General features: G+C 50.4%; 1 protein-coding gene across 1 annotated transcript; it reads left to right on the top strand.

Moving 5' to 3' along the window:
* The first annotated feature begins 318 nt into the window (after positions 1-318).
* LOC122377510 (mucin-17-like) lies at positions 319-18,854 on the top strand. Its single transcript, XM_043357595.1, has 14 exons — positions 319-421; positions 2,223-2,336; positions 3,960-4,128; positions 5,274-7,793; positions 8,208-8,396; positions 8,731-8,917; positions 9,139-9,287; positions 11,626-11,762; positions 12,056-12,252; positions 12,642-12,855; positions 13,154-13,248; positions 14,372-14,450; positions 16,199-16,309; positions 17,553-18,854. The coding sequence occupies exons 1-14, from the start codon at positions 319-321 to the stop codon at positions 17,672-17,674; spliced, it is 4,386 nt and encodes a 1,461-aa protein (XP_043213530.1). The 3' UTR covers positions 17,675-18,854.
* Positions 18,855-19,532: the final 678 nt, after the last annotated feature.

Raw genomic sequence — 19,532 nt, 5'->3', positions numbered from 1 at the left:
AGACATCACGCCACATTCAGCGCATACCCACGATTAGATCACCTGCTATCGTGTCCTTATTGACAAACTATATTCAACACTTGACATGGATGTAGGATAGGCATACATGTTTGACATTGTTGTCATCAATGCCGTAAACAAAGCTAACTGCGGAATCCATTGATCAATTGCAGCGTCGGCTCGGACATTACACACCAAAGCCTGCTTCCTATTCACACCCGGCCATTCTAGTAAACAAAGCGTCCATTGCTTAGACCTGCCTCCACTTGACACCCAATTTGCGTTGGTCTGTTCGCAGGGCTCCGCTGTGAAGAGGACATGAGCGTGTGCGTCCACGTGCAGCCGCCGTACACCCGGTGTCACAACGGTGGGCGGTGTGTGGACGGACCGGCCAACACTTACCACTGCCAGTGCCGGCCAGGTCCGTATAGGGGAACAGAGGAGCACGGACAGAGAGGGACGGGGAGGGACGGGGAGGGACGGGCCCAGCGAGATTGAAAGCCAGTGACCTCACCGCAGGAGGGAAACAGGCCAGAGCAGGACAACTACCCCTGACCTACATGGAGCAACTAGCCCTCGACCTCGCAATGGGCCTTCAAGGGGCAGCTAGCCCTTGACACCAGCGCTACTGATGGGTCGGAGACTGCCGCCGCGCGACACCATATGGAAATACAAAGGAACTCAGCGGGCGGAACAACCACATTTGGGAGCTTCTTCCACGATGGTCGACGACAATCGACAACAACCCCTTGTCTGTGTCGACTTCTGATGAGTGCCGAGTGCTGCTGCTGAGTGCTGATGAGTGTTTCGTCGATCATTTTCCAACCAAACCTATATCTCGGGGAAAGGTAGGAGCGGCATGGACGTTGCAGCTAAGAGAAAGTACTGCGCTGCATCCCGCATAAATTCTAAGCATTTATTGACGTTATTTCCTATTGCGTTTCATTTTCCACATGTGGCCTCTAGGCTGAGTCATGGTGCGTCAGGAAGTAAGTTTACAGATACATGCAAACCTCTGTTCCTGTCCAGTGTCCAGTGACAAAAATAGCCTGATCAAGGACATCCGGAGAAATCGTTTACGAGAGAGGCACGTTAATAATATAGGTCACAACATTGAGGAATTATGAATATTGAAAAATAATCAAAGGTTATAAACAAAGAGTCATTAAACCCTCGCCCGTATTGGTGTTTTTCCAGCCGCAAACGTATAAGGGGGGGACGGCGTTGCCCCCCCCCCCCCTGCCGTTTTGGCCCTGATTGAGCTAGAGCTTCGCAGAGAGAAAGAACGTGTTGCCCGTGACGAGAGGAAGCCGATGATACCCAACTTTAAGGTCCTAGGTCATTGGTTGACCTTCCATGTCAGGTCAATGACCCAAAAGTCGGGAAAATCGGGACCTGTTAGAAAGTCGTGTGTCACTGATATAGGGTATTCGAGGAGCTGATCACGAATATCATGTTAGTTTCGATCACAGATGACGTCTTCATGCATTTAGGCCAGGTCGGGTCAGGTCAGGTCAAGTCAAGTGTCAACCAGTTAGGGGTCCTGCCGGGTATTCGTAGTACGTGTCAAAACCGCCTCTGACAGCTTCGTAACATGCTACGAAGGCACCAAAACTGCTTCGTAAATGCTCATATGGTTGCTAAATTCGAATTCAGCTCCAAAAACTGGCCCAGAAACATGCAAAACTCGAAAAGTGAACCTAAGTCATCAAAGGTCAATGACCTACCCTGACCTTAAGGTGACCTTGACACCCACCCTAATGCATGGGGGCAACATGACATCACATGTGTGAAAGCTTGAAACCACGAAAAGACTGCAAACGCGCGGCTAATGCGAGCCGACATACGCCGAATCGCGATTCCGGCAAAACATGGTCTCGAAAAGTAGGTCACAGGTCACAGGTCATTTGAGGCCGGGTCATGAAATTTTCAGGGTAGGTGTAAAATTAATCAACTCGAAGGTACTGAGAGTTTCGTCGCGATCAGGCGCTTTTTACGCGAGCTATTCGCGAAAAACCGAGGGGGTCTCTTCGACTCCCTCCCCCCCATACGGGCGAGGGTTAAACGCAGCAGCATGTGTTGAAACAAAGAGAGGAACGAGGATTACTTTCAAGACGCGATATTTTCAAAAACAATGCGCAATATGGATTTGGTTCAGTATGATGATCATGTAATTGTCTTTAATGTCATGTTTTTGCCATTCTTTGTGTTTTATCCGGCAGGGTACACCGGCGCCACGTGTCTGATCGACGTCAACGAATGCGCCTCCTTTCCGTGCCTGAACGGTGGCACCTGCATCGATCACATCAACGCCTTCCAGTGTGTCTGCCAGCCCGGTGAGAAAACCGTGTGATGGGCGCTGGGCCTCGTTTCATAAAGCGAGTCCGTAACTTACGCCGTTTTTTGGGCTTGTATCGCAAGCGCATGTGAAGCGATAAATGTATTTCGCCTTCCCCTTTCTGTTCTTGTTTGCTATATAAATAAATTCAACGATTTAAACTATCGTCATCGCTTCACATGCGCTTGCAATACAAGACCAAAAACCGCCGTAAGTTACGGACTCGCTTTATGAAACGAGGCCCTGGTCGCCTTTACAGTTAACGAGACTAAACACTAGGCACATCAGGAAATGATTAAATTAAATGCATTTCCAAGTACAGATATAAGGAAACTTTCAAAGCAATTCTTAAACACTAAAAGGCATTATAAAGTAAACAATTGTTAAAAATACCGGCAGCACAGCTCATGGGTTCGCATATGCAGGCATCTTGTTTTAGCACTATTGCTAAGAGGAAAATAAATAAGCATTACTTATGCACTTATCCGGTACCTACTAGCATATGATTGGAAGTATACTACTTTGCGGTATAGCAGGGTAACAAACGAATTTTTGTTTTCCAATGCCAATTACATGCGTCGTCTAACACCTCACCAAATGAGCAGCACATTTGCTTAATGTCCGGTGGTGCCATACATATGTTTCAAGGACGTTTCACATACCGTTATTTGATCAAGAGATAAACTTTGACACGTCAGTGCCATGCCAGTGTAATGTCGATGGTGCCACCACCACGTGACTCTCTGCGACACTAGTGAACGGTTGTAGTTTGTAATCCTGTTGGCATGTTGAGTGTGACGTGAATAATCCGGCAAAACATCCCCTAAACTATTGAGATTCGTATCGCCGTGCCAAAATATCTCCATAAGAATGGCAAGGGCATCTGATGCAACTACATACATATATACCTAATACCTATATCAAATGGCCACTCTACGCATTTCTGAAGTGCACTAGCACTATGACGAGCATGTGTGAGTCATGCCGACACGCACGCCATTGAACTATGTTATGATACAAATATGACTCAGACGGAAGGTAGCGGCGGGCCGGGCTACCGGCTGTTGCCGATTGCGCTTTCGTCGCATATCTGAGGAGGTTCAATGAATTACTTAGTCAGCATTGATTTACAATGCACTCATGATTCATAGTCGCGTTATGGTTTGTTTTATCCCAAGGTATTTCTCAGATAAATACGCAGAACCGTCCACCATTCGGGATCATATAATGGGCAGTAAAATCAACAGCTTGAAAACAGCGCAAAGGGGGCATTTTCGCGAAAGATGTACAAATAAATGCATTGCCACTTTACGGGGAATCTTTTTCTAGAGCATTCGATTGTTAAAAAAAAATACACAAATTATCGCTGCCATTGATGCATAAAGGGTCATCGACGAGACAGTCACATATTGAATTTGTAAAAGAATTTGTGAAAGAACTCGCTTGTTTACAAGTCTGCTGTAGCCACTACAAATATACCTATCGGGAAACGTTAAAAGCTTAGGAGGAAATACGGTGTGTGGCATGGCATTCACTTAATCTCCCTCATCACACCAATGCGACTCCAAAGAGAGCCACCGGACACTGTGTTCCGCTAACTCTGCTGAGCTGTGCCGGCCAGGGTTCTCGGGGCGGCTGTGCCAGACGGCGCTGCAGAACTGCGAAGTCAATGTGTGTGAGAACGACGGCCTCTGCGTGCTGACAGAGGCCGGCGAGGCCTGCCTGTGTCGCCCCGACTTCCATGGAGAGCGCTGCCAGAGACGGTACAACGACTGCCTACCCGAGCCCAGGTGGGAGCAGCCACTCCGATTATTGAAGAAAGATGTTTGTCCTTCGGTTATCAGCGGGAGGATGTGTCATAATCTTAGGCATATTTAAAGGGACAGTATCATCGAAAAAAAAATCCATGTATGGAGCTGATTTTTTTTTTACTAGCATTTCTTATTTTTCTGAATCAGAAAAACATAGTTTGAGGACCGAACTCGGTGAAAAATATTGCAACCACATTTCATTTTCATGATTCATTTTCATGAGCGAACCACCACTATACAAGCATGGCCGCCAGTTTGGAAGCATGCAAAATTACTACAGAACTGGCGCAGATAATACATTATTGACTCTACGCTTACGCGGTCGTTCTTCTGATTGAGTTGTCCTTAGGGAGAGGTAGCCTTAGGTATTGCCTATAAAAATATAACGTGACAATTGGAGGGAGTGACAATTGGACGTGACAATTGACAATGGGAGAAAATATCACGTGACAATCACGTGATAAACGTCATACATTGGAGGGAGATTGTGATTCAAGCTGGAGGAATTCCTTTGTTGAGCCGCTAGAATCCGAAGGAAACAGCGGAAATTGCCTACGACTATTTAATGAATTTAACGGTGATGAATAAGTGCGAAAAACGTTTTGGCTTTATAAAATTTGATGAAATGACCAGGGTAAAAGTTTTATTACTGGCGGTCAATTCAAAACGGCGCAAACATTTAAACAGTGAAGATAGTGAAGCACGATTCAAAGTGTGGTACACCTTTCGTACTTTGAGCGGCGATAGCGGGATAACAGTGTGGAGCTTCGAGGATCGGTCTTCAGTTCCCGGACCAGAAAGGTGGGGCCTATGCAATGTCAAATTTCATCAAAATGGTGATACTGTCCCTTTAAGACATTTTTATCGCAAATGAACATTAAATCATCAGCCGTTTGACTGTGTAAACGTTTAAGAGATATAAAAGCTACCAAATAAAATAATGTTAGTGACAAACACTTATTAGAAACATTGTGAAAGGACGGTGCAAAAGGCATTTGCATATATCATGCATTAGAGATCCCGTTATCCTCAGCGGTTATCCCTGAATATATCACCGCCTCTTTGAGCCCAACCTCTCCCCGCGCTGCCGCCCTGTGACTCCACCCTCTGTCCGTCTTTGCCAGGTGTCTGCACGGAGGCACCTGTGTGGACGCCGTCGACTCGTTCCAGTGTCAGTGTCCGCCGGCAGCGTCCGGCCGCTACTGCCAGTGCCTCTCCTCCGAGAACGACACCTTCTGCGTGGCGCCGGAGCACAGCGAGCCGCGCGTGGCCGGCCTCCTCCCGCACCTGGTGGTCACCGTCGGCTACAGCACTGTCTTCCACACCTCCGTCGTCGCCACAGAGTACGTCGAGGCCACCGCCAGCGTCGCGTACGACGGGCCAGCCGACGCCACGGAGGAATTCCGCGAAAGTGTGACGGCGACGACAGAACCGTGGATTTCGCCATCGTTTGAGACGACGCAGCCGGGAGCGGAGGCGATGTCGACGCCTCCACCTGCGTTCTCTGCGTGGGAAGGCGATGGAGCGACTGCTGTCGTGACGATTTCCCAGCCTTCAGAGGTCGACTGGGATGCCTTCAGCCCGCCGCGCGAGCCGGGGGAAGCCCCGCAGACGTCGCCCGTTGAAGGCACGCCTCTGCAGACAGTGCCAAAACCAGAGCTCACTTCACCCACACTGCCACTGCCGGAGTCGGCATCGCCTTCCATTGCCAGTACACTGCCTCCGACCGTCTCCAGCTCCCCTGGCCCACCGGGGATCATGTCCACTCCCGTGCGATCATCGGAGGTCACTCCCGTCACCCCCACACCAGTACCGGTGGCGTCCTCCCAGCTGGTCACTACGAGCCTGGTTATTCCGCCTGAAGACCAAGTAAGGAGCTCCACGGATACTTATTCTACAGACGGAAAAACCACTACTGATGGTGATGGTATGGGATCCACTGAGGAAACGTCGGCCCGGGTCGATGACGCTTTTACGCAAACTGATGAGATATCCACACAGGCCGATGAGACTGGCACGCAAACTGAATCCACTCCTTCATATACAGAATGGATCTCTACCCAAAGCGAGAACTTTACCAGAGATGATGATTTGTCAACTCAAACCCCATACATCTCGACCACTGAAGAGACGCAATCGCAGTCTACAAGTACATCAGCTCAGGATACGTCGCCTTACACTACGGACTCTTCAACCACTTGGCCAGTAACGATGTCAACGCAAACTGAGGAAACATCTACGTCTGATGTAGCTATTTCCACAGAGGCCTTCGCAACTTTGCATACATTTTCACAAGAGCCATCAGAAGAACGTGGAAGAAGTACAACTGAGGTCGATCAGACAACCACCGAGGAGGCATTGACAAGTTTAGGAACTGCCACGCCGGGAGGAACTTCCACATCATCCGATGTCAGCACAGCTATCGTATCCACAACTGATTTTAACGCAAGGGAACAGACCACAACTTCTTATTTCCCTGTTGTGGAAACCGAGGCAACACCAGAGTCCATCGCTGGCACTTCAACGCTTTCAACTGAGTCGGTCACCGAAGAAACATCGCTTGAAGTCGAGGGAACAAGTTCGTCGACATCAACGGAATCTGCAGAGAGTTCTGTTGTCACACCAGAAGGAAGGACGGATCTGCCTTCTACGGCAGCGTATGCCACAACTGAACTCCTAAACGTGACAAACGCGACAGACGTATCTGTCGCAGAAAGCACGACAGCATCATCAGCATCGTATACTTCCACTACCGAGCAAGAACATGTGACTGTCACCGCTGAATCCGCCATCGCGGAATCGGGATTCACAATCTCCACAACAACGGAAGTGTTTACGACACCTTATTCCAGCACAGAATATACGTCCACGGAAGCCGAGGTAGCTTCCACAGAAGCGTCCACACAGTTCGATCCCGCGACGGAGGAATCACACACTTTATCCGAGTCCACCACCAAGGAAACATCGACGTTGCCCGATGACGATAAAACGTCATTAACTGTTGCGTATGATGTTACCACAGATGTGGCTAGCGAGCCTTCCACACTGCCTGATGCCGGTGTTACAGAGACATTATCTTCAACGGAAACAATGGACATCACAACTGAGCCAAACACTGAACCAATCCTAACGATGACATCAACTCCGTCAGCCGAAGAAAAACAGAACACCACTCATCAAACGTCACTGCTACCTGAAAATGCAACTACCTCGGCACCGTTTCCAACAGCCACGACAACGGAAAAGACGATTCCAACAGCCACAGTGACTGGAGGGCCATCTCCATTGACACGCGCTCCAGCAACTGAGGCAGCACCACCGTCAGCTGAAGGCGCCACGTCGGACCTGCTGCCGATCCGCTTCTTCCCCGACACCTACCTCCTCCTGGAGAGTAACGGTGCCGACGAGCCCATCGAGGATCCCGAGGAGTACACAGACACGGACCTCCTGGAGGAGGTGCTCAGTGACGAGAGGCAGTTCCTCGGGGACACCGAGTCGACGGCGGCGCCGGTGGCGGACCATCATCAAGAGGAGGAGAGGAAGTCTGAGGACGTACAGCCGGAGATGGACAAACAAAGAGATGAGAGCGGCAGTGCGGCAAACTCGTTCACAGAAGACGCAAAGAGGGTCAGGCTTAAAATCAGGTTAGTGGAAGAACTTGTGTGCTTTCAATGTTCATGCCAGGTCGTCACGTATCCTATTCTCTCAGGCCGGGCGTAGTCAAACGCGCCATAGAAGAGGATAATGAAACATTCGAGTAGGTAGTCATTATAAAGGCAATGCATGAATTTACCCTTAGTATTTGACTTTGATATGAAGGGTTGACGGCGCAGACAACGTACTTTGATACCTCTTACAGTATCTTTGCAACTGCAGACTGCAGTTAATAACAGCCCATATTCGGTAGTTGATGTTATTTTGCACTCGACGTTCGCATTCCCATATCTATCTGCAGAAGATCTCTTAACTATCAATCTCAGTCGAGCCTCCTACCTCTCCGAGGCTCAGCCCGCTCACACACTTACTCCCCGCCCCCGCCTCTTTCTCTTATTCTCCAGTTTCGCCACGCTGTCGGAGGACGGCGTCGTGCTCAGCTCGCTGCCCACTGGCGTGCCGCCCTGGTATCGGCTCTTCCTCTCCGGTGGCCTCCTAAGGCTCGCGTTCGCCTGCTCCGGCCGACAGGCCACCTCGTTCATCGAGACTCAGGCCAAGGTCAACACGGGACGACAGGTCACCGTGCACTTCGTGTGAGTGAAAAGGGCCGGGGAGTTAGGTCCAATGTTACCCTCACTCCTCCTGAGCTAAATAATTCGGTTAAATTTGAGGAAGTAAAATCATATTTAGTGATCATTGGGAGGCAACAGTCACGTCAGCATCAACCTCCCACATATTTTATCATGATGTGAGAACCACGAAAAATATAACATAACGTTAGTTCATCATTGCTTGGTGGAAAGCCACATTTTATTGCCAACTTGCGCCGGCTTTTGTCACGGCTCATTGACTCATTTTTTAGGAGTTTTTTTTCGGCGATAGCCAAAATGCTGCTATTGGACTATATATTATCCTCTCCACCCTCAGGCTGCGCTGGATACCTGGACGGTCGGCCGGGGCGGCGGCCACCTGCCGCGCGGCCATGCGCCTCGAGGGCTCCCCTGTGACCGTAGCTCAGCAGTTCGCCGATCGGCCGCTGGATCGCAGGGTGGCGCTAGTGGTCGGCAGCCCGCCCCGAGAGCCGGGCTTCGGCGGATTTCTGCTCCAGCTGCAGGTCTGGGCTTCATGGAGTTCTGAACATCCGCGCCGTGAAAATTATCATATTGAGTTGACGTAACACCTTTTCACGGTGCAGGTCTTGTATTGTAAAATGAAAACGACCTTTACAGAACTGCCGGTTTCGTCTGTTCCATAACAGGCAATTATTGGACAAAAAAGATAAATGAATTTTCTTTACCACATTCTCCCTCCCATGTTCTCTGCCTGCCCTCGCAGGTGAACGGCCAGCGGTTCGACGAGCTGTCGCTGATCGTGGCCGACAGCGTGGGCGAGTCGCGCTCGCCGTGTGACGAGGCCGGCTGCCGGCACAACAGCACCTGTCACCAGGTCACCTGGATGGAGGTCCGCTGCCAGTGCCAGCCCGGGTGAGCGTCCCCCGGCGGCGGAGCCGATTTCAGTTCACCGCCTGAATCTCATCTTAAATTCGTCCATGGATTTCACCTTAGACCGACTCTGAGTCGGATGCTGGGCTCGGTAGGAAAGATTTGTGGAATGGACATAGCCTAGACCCCGAACCCGATTATCTAGGCTTTGGGTCAAGAGAACGCATGCTTCCAGGGGCGTAGGCAGGGGGGGGCCACTGGGCCATGGCCCCCCCCCCTTGGGCGCCGAAGGCGCCCTTTGCGATTGGAGGGCGCCGAAGGCGCCCTCCAATCGCAAATGCAATTGTGATATAATCGAATCGAAAAACAATCGCGACTGGAGGGCGCCCTCCAATCGCGAATGTGTTTACAGGGAAAATACGGATGGAGGGCGCCCTCGGAGGACGCCCATTCCAAATACGCCCTCCAAATACGGTTGGAGGGCTCCCTCGGGCGCCCTCCAACCACATTTGTAGGCTGTAGCTCTCTAAGCGTAACGGTGGTCGCCTATGTAAGCCGCTGTCCCGTAAATAAGCGCCCTCTCATCCGAAGGCGCCCTCCTGTAGGTCGCCACCCTGCTACATATTGCCGCCCTTCTGCTGATCGGCGTCCTCATAATTATTGGCGCTCTCCTACCTATTGCGCCCTCATGTGAAATTTTCAAGGCCGCCTTTCTCCTTTTTGGCACCCTATTGTTCAGTGCCGCCCTCCTACCTATTGGTTCCCTAGTCCTTCCTGTTGAATGTTAATCGGGGCCCTTCTCTTATTGGCGCACTCGTGTTGATCGCCGCCCTCCTAACCACTGGCACCCTCCTGTTGATCACCGCCCTCCTATCCACTGGTACCTTCCTGTTGACCAGCGCCCTCCGCACAGACGCCCTCCTGTTCGTGTCATCCTCTTGAGCAAAGGCGCCCTCCTCACCATTGCCACCCCCATTTTAATCGTCACCCTTCCGCTCATTAACGACTTCCAGTTGATGACCGCCCTCCCACCTATTGGCGACCTCTTGTTGATCGCCACCCTCCTATTGGTGCTCTCCTGTTCCTCGCCACCCTCTTACCTGGTGGCGCCCTCCTATTGATTGTTGATCGGGGCCCTCCTACCTATTGGTGCCCTCCTGTTGATCGCTGCCCTTCTATCCATTGGCGCCCTCCTGCTGCTCGCCAACTTCCTACCTATCAGTGCCCTACTATCGAAACTCGGGATGTTGATCGGGGCTCTCCTACCTATTAGCGCCCTCCTGTGGATCGCAGCCCTTCTACCTATTGGCAACATCCGTTGATCGCTGCCCTCTTATCATTTATTTACTCCTTTGGCATGTTTTTCAACTTAGTCGTTCTATTGCACATAGTTGATGTCTTGCCTGTGAAAACTGCCACAAATGAACGTGCATTCAGCACAATGAATGAAGTACCTATACCTACCAAAACTATCTACGCTCTACGATGCATAAAACACGTCTTTGGTCTTAACGGATTGATCCTACTTTACGTGCATCATGGCATCTATATGGATTACGATTAAGTATTGTCAACAGGTTCGGCCGCAACAGCAGGCATCTGAAGTTTCGGTGATTGAAACTGGTTATGTGGGTACACTGTATGCATCTGTGAGAAGGCTATGAAGGCTGGTCTGAGGTAACTTGGATGATGTTTACGCATCTCGCGCTCCGGTATCAATCCGATACGGTGATCTGGTGCGTAGATATGCCACCGCCAATAAACTTTTATACATCGACACCCATGAGCCAAGCTTTCTATACAGTTTGTGTGGCAGCGGCCCGACCAAACCTTTGGTATTTTTTACACCTTCAAATTTGGTAAAAGAGCGAGAGGAGCTTTGAACGGTGATCGTATAAAAGGCGTGCCTAAAAAGCGGAGGAAAAGGTTGTTTTCAAAAATTTCGCGCGCCTTCGGCGCAGCATTTCAAGAACACTTGACCTTTTATGACCTGGAGTATAAAGAATACACACGATGCAAAATCAATGCAGCACGACCTATACGAGGTTACGCAAAAAAAAAAACTGGTGGCATGGTAAAGAACGCCTCCCAACCCCCCACCCCCCACCCACCCCGCTGAGCGATTTTTTTATCTCGCGACCGTATGGCGCCCTCCTTGGGTGAGGTGGCGCCCTCCAAACCCTTGGCCCCCCCCTTCGCGATTTTCTAAATACGCCGCTGCATGCTTCGTCGTTCAGCAAAAGGAGGCCAGCCAGACTATGAGTGAACTACTTTAGAAAAAGAAATAGCCAAATAAACTAACAGAGGATTTCCTGTTCATCCTCCCTTCTAACTCCCAGGCCACTCAGTCTAGACTGACTGTACCCGTGTGGGTGTTCAGTTTCAGCGGCGCACGGTGCGAGCTCGCCCCCTGCGACCCGGCGCCGTGCGGTCCCGGCGCACAGTGCGCCCTCCTCTCCACCGGGCAGTCCATCTGCCTGTGTCCGCTCGGAAGGACCGGGCCCTGCTGTCAGACGGGTGAGAGAGACGAGTGGACCATTTTCTCTCTTTGGCCCAGTCTAAAAAGATTTATGAGCCTTTAGCTGACTTGGACCTCATCATATCGCAAAATCATGTTCCCGAGATAATTTACCGTGTCCCATCTTCAATTGAGAGATCAAATTGATATGCATCGCCTGGCTATGAGAGAACGTTTCCTTTTACCATTGTTCAGTAGTAAGTTGGTCTTCTGACATAGACATTCGCAAAATAAACACCAGATCGACACAAACGCCACCTACCCCCTACCCCCCCCCCCCCCCGGCCCACAGAGACGACATACCCCGGAGCCCGGTACCAGTTTCACGGCTCCACCGGCGGTCTCTCCTCCCACCTGGCTCTTGACGTCACCGGCAGTCTACGCCATCAGTTCTGGATGTTCTTCCATCTGGCCACAAACCAGACGGAACAGACTTCACTGCTCGCCCTTCTTATGGACACGGAGTCAGAGCGGCCGGAGACAGCCATGGTAGGTGGCAGCACTGGCGCAAAGGTAGATGGCGCGCAGGTATAGTTAGCCCTTGGCCGGGCAATGCAGCGCCTGTGCAGCGCCTGCTGCACTGGGTCCGGTCGGTGACGAAGCCGTTTTCCGTTGGGCCGCAGCAGGTAGAATACACATGACATAACAATTTACACATCAAAGATGTGAATGAAGTCCAAATAGCTTAATTCTTTGTCACTTGTTCCATATTCCAAACGTTGAAATGAAAAAGTTGCAGGGACCATGTTGAGTAGCAATAGACAAATACCTACTCATTTTCACCGATCCCATTGTGTATGGCATTGGAAACAATGTAATTATTTCGTCACGCTCATGACGACCATGAGGACCAATGCGCTTCTCTTCACACCTCTCAGGAACGTCAAAACCTGACAGTCATGCTGGACGAGTCTTCGAGCACAGTCTCGGACACCGAGGTCGCCGCTGCGATGCCACCTCCGTCAAACACAAATACGACCGCGCTGGAGGTCGGAACGGAGCCCGAGCGGCCGTGGAGGGACGCCGGCGGCGACTTTTTCGCCGTCATCCTCAGTCGAGGCTACGTCACCGTGACGTGGCACCTGGGCTCAGGTGCGTGGTCCGCGCCATCGACAGGAGTTTGGAGTCTGCTCAATGCTCAATGCTCGTATTAGTTGCGTTGCACAGCTAATGTGCTGGCATTTATGAAATTGAAAATGTGTATCCGTGTGGCACAGATTTGACATAGCACTGTTCAAAGCACATTAGCATTAAATTTTACCGAATGAGCATTTAAAATATGATCTTATGAAGGGGTCAAGGTAGTGACCCAGGAATCAGGATTCATAAATGAACTATCCGTTGATAAGTCACATCACATCACACCCCGTTCCTCCCCGATCACATGCAGGCAGCAAGCGTCTGATGTCGGAGGCGCCGCTGGACCCCGAGATGACCGTTCAAACGGTGCGGGTCGGCCGCAGGGCCCAGCGCGTCTGGCTCCAGGTATGGGAACGGGGTCTGACGGTATGTGCGGGTCTGGCTACAGGTATGGGGACGCGGTCTGACGGTATGTGTGCGTCTTATAGCTACAGGTATGGGGACGGGGTCTGACGGTATGTGCGCGTCTGGCTCCAGGTATGAGGACGGGGTCTGACGGTATGTGCCTCGTCTGGCTACAGGTATGGGGATGTGGTATGTGCGCGTCTGGCTACAGGTATGGGGACGGGGTCGGCCGCAGGGCCCAGCGCGTCTGGCTACAGGTATGGGGACGGGGTCTGACGGTATGTGCGCGTCTTATAGCTACAGGTATGGGGAGGGAGTCTGACGTATGTGAGCGTCTTATAGCTAGCCTACGGGTATGGACACGGGGTCTGGGGGTCTGGGGATCAGGCGCCTTGTGCGGGTCTCGCTCACGGGTTTTAGCACAGGTAGGTTGGGGTCGGTTTAACCCACGGAGCGATTATGCGTGAAGAGAAGATCGGCATATCCGAGATGTAGGTATTGCAGGCTGCAGCCAATATTTTACATGAAGGGCCCATAGGCCGGTTTCAAGCTTACAGTAGGTATACACTACATACGCTTTCACTGCTGACACTTTTCAAACACAGCTATTTGTATCTGCTATTTGTACACAGCTATTTGTATTTGCATCTGTCTCATTGCCATAGCAACATGTTCGACGTTCGTTCATCTCAAACCTCGGGTGAGAAACCATCAATCGTACGGAATGCTGTTGCATGTATAAATAAATGTAAATGTAAGATCCACAGGTCGGTTAGCCGTCTCTACACACGGTGGTAGGGCCGTAGGAGCGGCGGCCAATGACCCGTGCACGGTGCTACGGAGTGCAATGTCCCAAAACGGAGCAGCCGCTCCCTTGTAGTTAGTTCTGATGCAAGTTTGACGGAAATGGGGGCTATCAAACATGACTTGTTGATTATTTATCGATAAACTTACATTACAACATTGCCACCAACGTTCAATGCTCACGATTTTGTTGCACAGCTGCATCAGATAACCATTTGTCCGATTGAATCGTGCACCTCCTTCCTCTCAAATAAGTTACAATAGTCCATGGCGGTGAGACTCGCCGAGCGACCCTCTCTGACCGGTCATGACCCGCCAGGTGAACGCCCAGCGCGTGGTGACCGCCCGGGCGCCGGGCGACTACACAAAGCTGGACGTGCGCAACGTGCTGCATATAGGTCAGTAAGCGGGGTACCTACGGCCAGCCGGCTGACTCCGGCTCCGGGTCAATGACCGGCGCCGCGCGGGAGGGCGGGGAGGGGGGAGGGTGAGACATTCAGAGGGTAACTCCGTATTTGAACGGGCGGAGGTGTCACAGCCGCTCCGCCCCGCCGGTGTCACTGAATGACTGACGACGTCAATGGACCAAATGACGAGATTCGGGCCGTTTGAACCAGCTGCAACTGCTTGGATCGTTCGGACAACCTAGTGGCGAGCAGCTCGGAAAGCTTCAAAGCGCGGACGTGGATGACAAAAATTTTCTAGTGAAAGATCATAAAGAGATTAAATCATCATCATGTTAATGCTATGAACTACTTATTTGACAGCATTGCGCGCCATTCACCAGTTACTTAACCCGCGCCCCGCTGGGGGGGGGGGGGCAGAATCTGCCCCCCTCCCGTTTTTCGCCAATAACTTCTAAACGCGTTACGCCAGCAACGTCAAACTTTCAGTACCTTATCATACATCAATTTGACACGTTCCCTGAAAATTTGAGCGAAATCCGTCGGAAAATTTTTGAGAAATTGACGTTTTAGTGACGTCATGTTCGCCATTTTCGCCTCAAAAACGGCAAAATTTCAAACGCCGCTAACATCTTCATTTTTAAAGGAATCAAGACGTAACAAAAAAGGTTATACGTCATTCTACTTTGTCTATCAAATGGCTATCTCGGTTTTTTGAAAATTTTGGATTTTGGCCAAATTTTTTCCAAAAAACTGACTTTTTTGGGAAAATATTTATAAAATCCAAAATTTTGAGTTTATCGAAAAAACCGGAATATATGTCAAAGAAGTGGTCTATGTGCACCTACATACCAATTTTTAGAAGAATCGGTTCAAAAATGTGGGAGTTATTCAAAATTTTATGACGTCACGACACACAAAAATTTTGAGAAATGATTTTTTTGGAAGTTCTAGACCTCGTACGGAAACAAAAATAGCACCATTCGATTCGCCGTGAAAAACTGCATCGGATAGACACCTTTTTAGGCCTTAACAACCAACTTCGAAATTTGACCTCACTTGACCTGACCTTGACCTGACCTCGACCTGAAATTCATCAAGAGGTGGTCCATATCACTTAGTGAATGTGCCTATTGAATTCCATGAGTAAAATGACCCATAAAACATGTGTCGCACATGCCCTTTTCTATATTTTGTTTTTGGTGACCTGAACTGACCTGACCTGACCTGACCTGACCTGACCTTGACCTTGACCTTTGAATGACATTGTGTGCAACGAATATTGTCTTGGTAGTCTAAGAACACGTTTTGGGCAATCAGTCTCAGTCCATTCTTCGGCAACTACGGTGCAAGGCCGATACTGTAGAAACTTGCATTTTGTACCCTTGACCTGACCTTGACCTGACCTCTGACCTACTTAAGCAAAAAAATTTGGGCTCTTAAGATCCGCCTTGTTGAGAGCTTTCGATTGCCGTTTTCCCCGTCTTTCTACGACCATCGGTTCGGAAGTTAGACAGGGGGGGGCAGAATCTGCCCCCCCCCCCAGCAGGGCGCGTATGGCTGAATAGCCCAGCGGGGCGCGGGTTAACGCCAAATGTCATATGACATCCGTAACGTCAACTCCAACCCCGAATACGGGCCGAATATGACAGCTACATTCCGAAGCAGTGCACCGCCCTGTCGATGTGATTCATGTGACCTTTGACCCGCCCAATGACCGCGCCGTCCGGTGTCCCCTGCAGGTGGATATAGCGGTACACAGGACCACGCGGCGCTACCGGCCGACCTGGGCTCGTACCCCGGCTACAGGGGCTGTGTGTTCGACCTGCGCCTCGGCCTGGGGTCCTACAGAGGTAGGTGGGGGGTCCTTTAGGGCTGGGTGAGGGGTTCTAGAATCTAGATGCCCTGCATAGGCGGGTGAGGGGTCCTACAGAGGTAGTTGAGGGTTCTACAGAGGTGGGTGAGGGGTTCTTGGGTCGTACAGAATGGGTGGAAAAGGGGTGCTCATACGGATCACCCAGGCGCCTAAGTAACTGACGGTTAGCAATTATCAGCGTCAATAGTTATGCTAACTTTACAAAAATCGACCAAAGACATAACTAACTATTCATATATTTAAATTTTGTTATTGCTTATTATGAATGGTTCTTCGATTGAAGGAAAGTGGAGTGTAATACTACAATAAGGGACAAGTTTTGAATCTAGAACTTCTCCACCTTTCACTCTCGGATCAGATCATGTGTATGTACCACTGGCCTATGGCGTCATTCGTAATGCTGAACGACATACAAAGCTGTAAATATGCTAATTACAGATCAATATTAGCTTAGTCAGCTCACCATTACAGGTCAATGAGGAGAGATTCTGCTCATTTTCACCGTTATAGTGACAGGAAGTTCCCAAAATAGCATTTCATCATTATGTGTTGCTTTACTGTGGTCATTCTCGGCTAAAAAAAAAAAAAAACATGAAGTCGAGTAATCCTCCCGACAGAGGGGGGAAAGTTGGGGCCTGCTCCCCCCCCCCCCCCGGCGGTTTTGTCGCGGTCGCTCGGGACAAAATATGCAAACCCACTATCCAGTCGAGGAAATTGATGCTTGAACCAGCTGATCTTGGGCCTGAATTGCATTTTCATTGGTAGCAAGCTAGCCTTAGCTGATAGCTCGCAACTGTTCAGCTGTTTGTCTCAATTACTTTTTTGTTGGGTTAGGCCCTTTCGGTGTGACAAGACCATTTCAGAGCCGGAAGGATGATCGGAATTAGGGGGAGGCATTGGTCTGGGCAGGCACCCTAGTGAGTCGCCGGGCTGAGCCCGTCCGAACGGACAGGCCGACCACTGACCACTACCAGCCCCACAAGCACTCACTGCACCCGGCTACGGGTGTGCTACCTCGGGAGCAGCGGTGCCAAGGGAGCAGCCCGCATGAGATATAGGTGTCTGTCCAGCCCGGACTGAGGGTTGCGGCGTGGAGAAGGATTTCAGCATCCTGAGGATGGAAACTCGACGGAACGTGTGAATTACTTTTCGGTAACCAGAATTTACATAGCGAACTCGCAAGGTCGGGTCTCACTGACAACGAGTTCCTCCTCTGACAGGTGTACCTCTGACGGTGCTCGGAGGCCGGAACGTGACGCCCTGCCGCCTGGACCACTGTCAGGGACTGTCCCAAGGCTGCGCGCCGGCGGGGTCACGCCCGGTCAGACACCGGGGCCCGTGACCAATGAGCACGCCTCGCGATCCGTCCACCCACCGCTCCCCACACGCCGTCCAGTGGTGGACGAACCTGCTGAATGGGGACGGCGTGGGGGCCCGGCGTCCGGTCAGCATGCCGCGTCCGACGCCGTGAGGGGAGGGCTGCACGGACCGGGTCAGACAAAGGTCAAAGGTCGGATACGGGGGAATGGCGGAGATGGATTGACTCCAACGGAACCCGTAACGTAGGATGTTGATGTGGGCAGTGAATGACAAAGCAAGGTCTACCCATCAGGCGGGGAATTTATTACACCGAGTCATGTCATGGTGCAATACTTAGCATGGGTAGCAATGCCAAAGAAGTGTTCACTGTTGGAGCAAAGTGTTCTGTGTAATAACCCAATGTTAGCTGGTGGGATCGTTTTATCGTGAAGCTGTTGCTCGCAATACCGACAGGCGTGTCGCTTATGCCGTTCAAGAGGAATTTTTTTCGATGTTTGCAATGTTTACCAAGGCCGATTAGAGTAGAATACCGTCAAATTGCATAAGTGGAAGGCTAGGGATAACATATGTATGTCCCAGGCTGCTGTCATCGCGATTTATCTGAAGACAAAGTCCCGCATTGGAGTACCTACGGATAACACGGAACGGTCTCTCCCGAATAATATCGGGCGTATACAAAACTGTGAGCCTTTTTGTGTGTTAGGGTACAACTGTCCAAGGTCTGCTATAATTATTTGGTAAGACCAGCTAGGGCATGAAGCATGGTAACTGATTGCTGACAACAAGCCAAATGTCCACACTTTAAACGTCGTTCGTTGTTTGCCGATTGCTATAGCTATATCCCCTGGGCAACTAAAGCGATGTAGCAGAGGCATGCACCGTTAATGTTGATCTCGTGCTTTAATGAGCAGCTTAGCGTTCCACTTTATGCCATCTAGAAAAGTTGGATACCTATCGAGTGTGTTTTCCAGTGAGAAGGCAGAGAAGACGACAGATCAGTTTTAAGCAGTTGTAAATTGTAATGCATTGTTGTGTTGTGTGACCTTATATGGGTACTGTTTTTTTTTTTCGAAAGACACTGCCGCTGGAAAAAGTGTAACTCTCCTAGACTTGTTTCTGCATGCTGTGTTTGTGCATTTTGAAGATGTGTCATAATGCTTGTACTGAGAAGAAGAATGTTCATAATACATTTTTATACTATGTGCCTTTAAGTGAAGTTGAAATCGGAGAACAGCACCTCAATTTCATTCATCACAATCATTCAAACCAGTTTCGGTTCTGACAAATGCAGTGTAGCTACTTGCTAGCAAAGGGTTTTCTTTTAATTAACAATAAGTTGTCATTTACCTCAAACAAAAGAATATGGGCTTAGGCTAAGCTAAGCTCCGGATCACCAATAAGCCGTGTGTTCTGGGTGGTTCGCGAACTCGTCTGTCAACTGACCAGTGACCATGTTTGCTGAGAGGATCAATAGTCTTTGTACCAGACACCTATCGACCTCTGCGAAAAACCGAAACAAAAGTAATTACGACTTAACCGAACAAGAACCCGGTTTTGGCCTTGTCTGGATACGTCGTTTTTGCTCTGCAATGTTGGACAAAGGTTGGTAGACGGCGGTCCGCCGGGTGCGTCATTTCTCCTCTGGCTGCATCGGAGGAAGGATCGCGAGTTATCGGCGCCCTCCTCCGCCAATCCGCGACCTCTGACCTGTGCGGTGACCCAGGGTCGCCAGTCGCCACCCCCGCCGTCTGGAAGCCACGTGAACAAGTGACGGTCTGCTGACGGTTAGCCAAACCTCTGAAGATTGTGCAAGTCATCCTGCTATCGAACAGCCGCCAATTTCCTGATCACACACGGGGCGACATCAGACGCCGATCACC

This window comes from Amphibalanus amphitrite, unplaced genomic scaffold (genome assembly GCF_019059575.1).
Source record: "Amphibalanus amphitrite isolate SeventyFive unplaced genomic scaffold, NRLGWU_Aamphi_draft 000046F_arrow, whole genome shotgun sequence".
NCBI classification, from domain to species: Eukaryota; Metazoa; Arthropoda; class Thecostraca; order Balanomorpha; family Balanidae; genus Amphibalanus; species Amphibalanus amphitrite.
The sequence above is the reverse complement of the archived record's forward strand: the minus strand, read 5'-3'. Positions and strand labels throughout refer to the sequence as shown.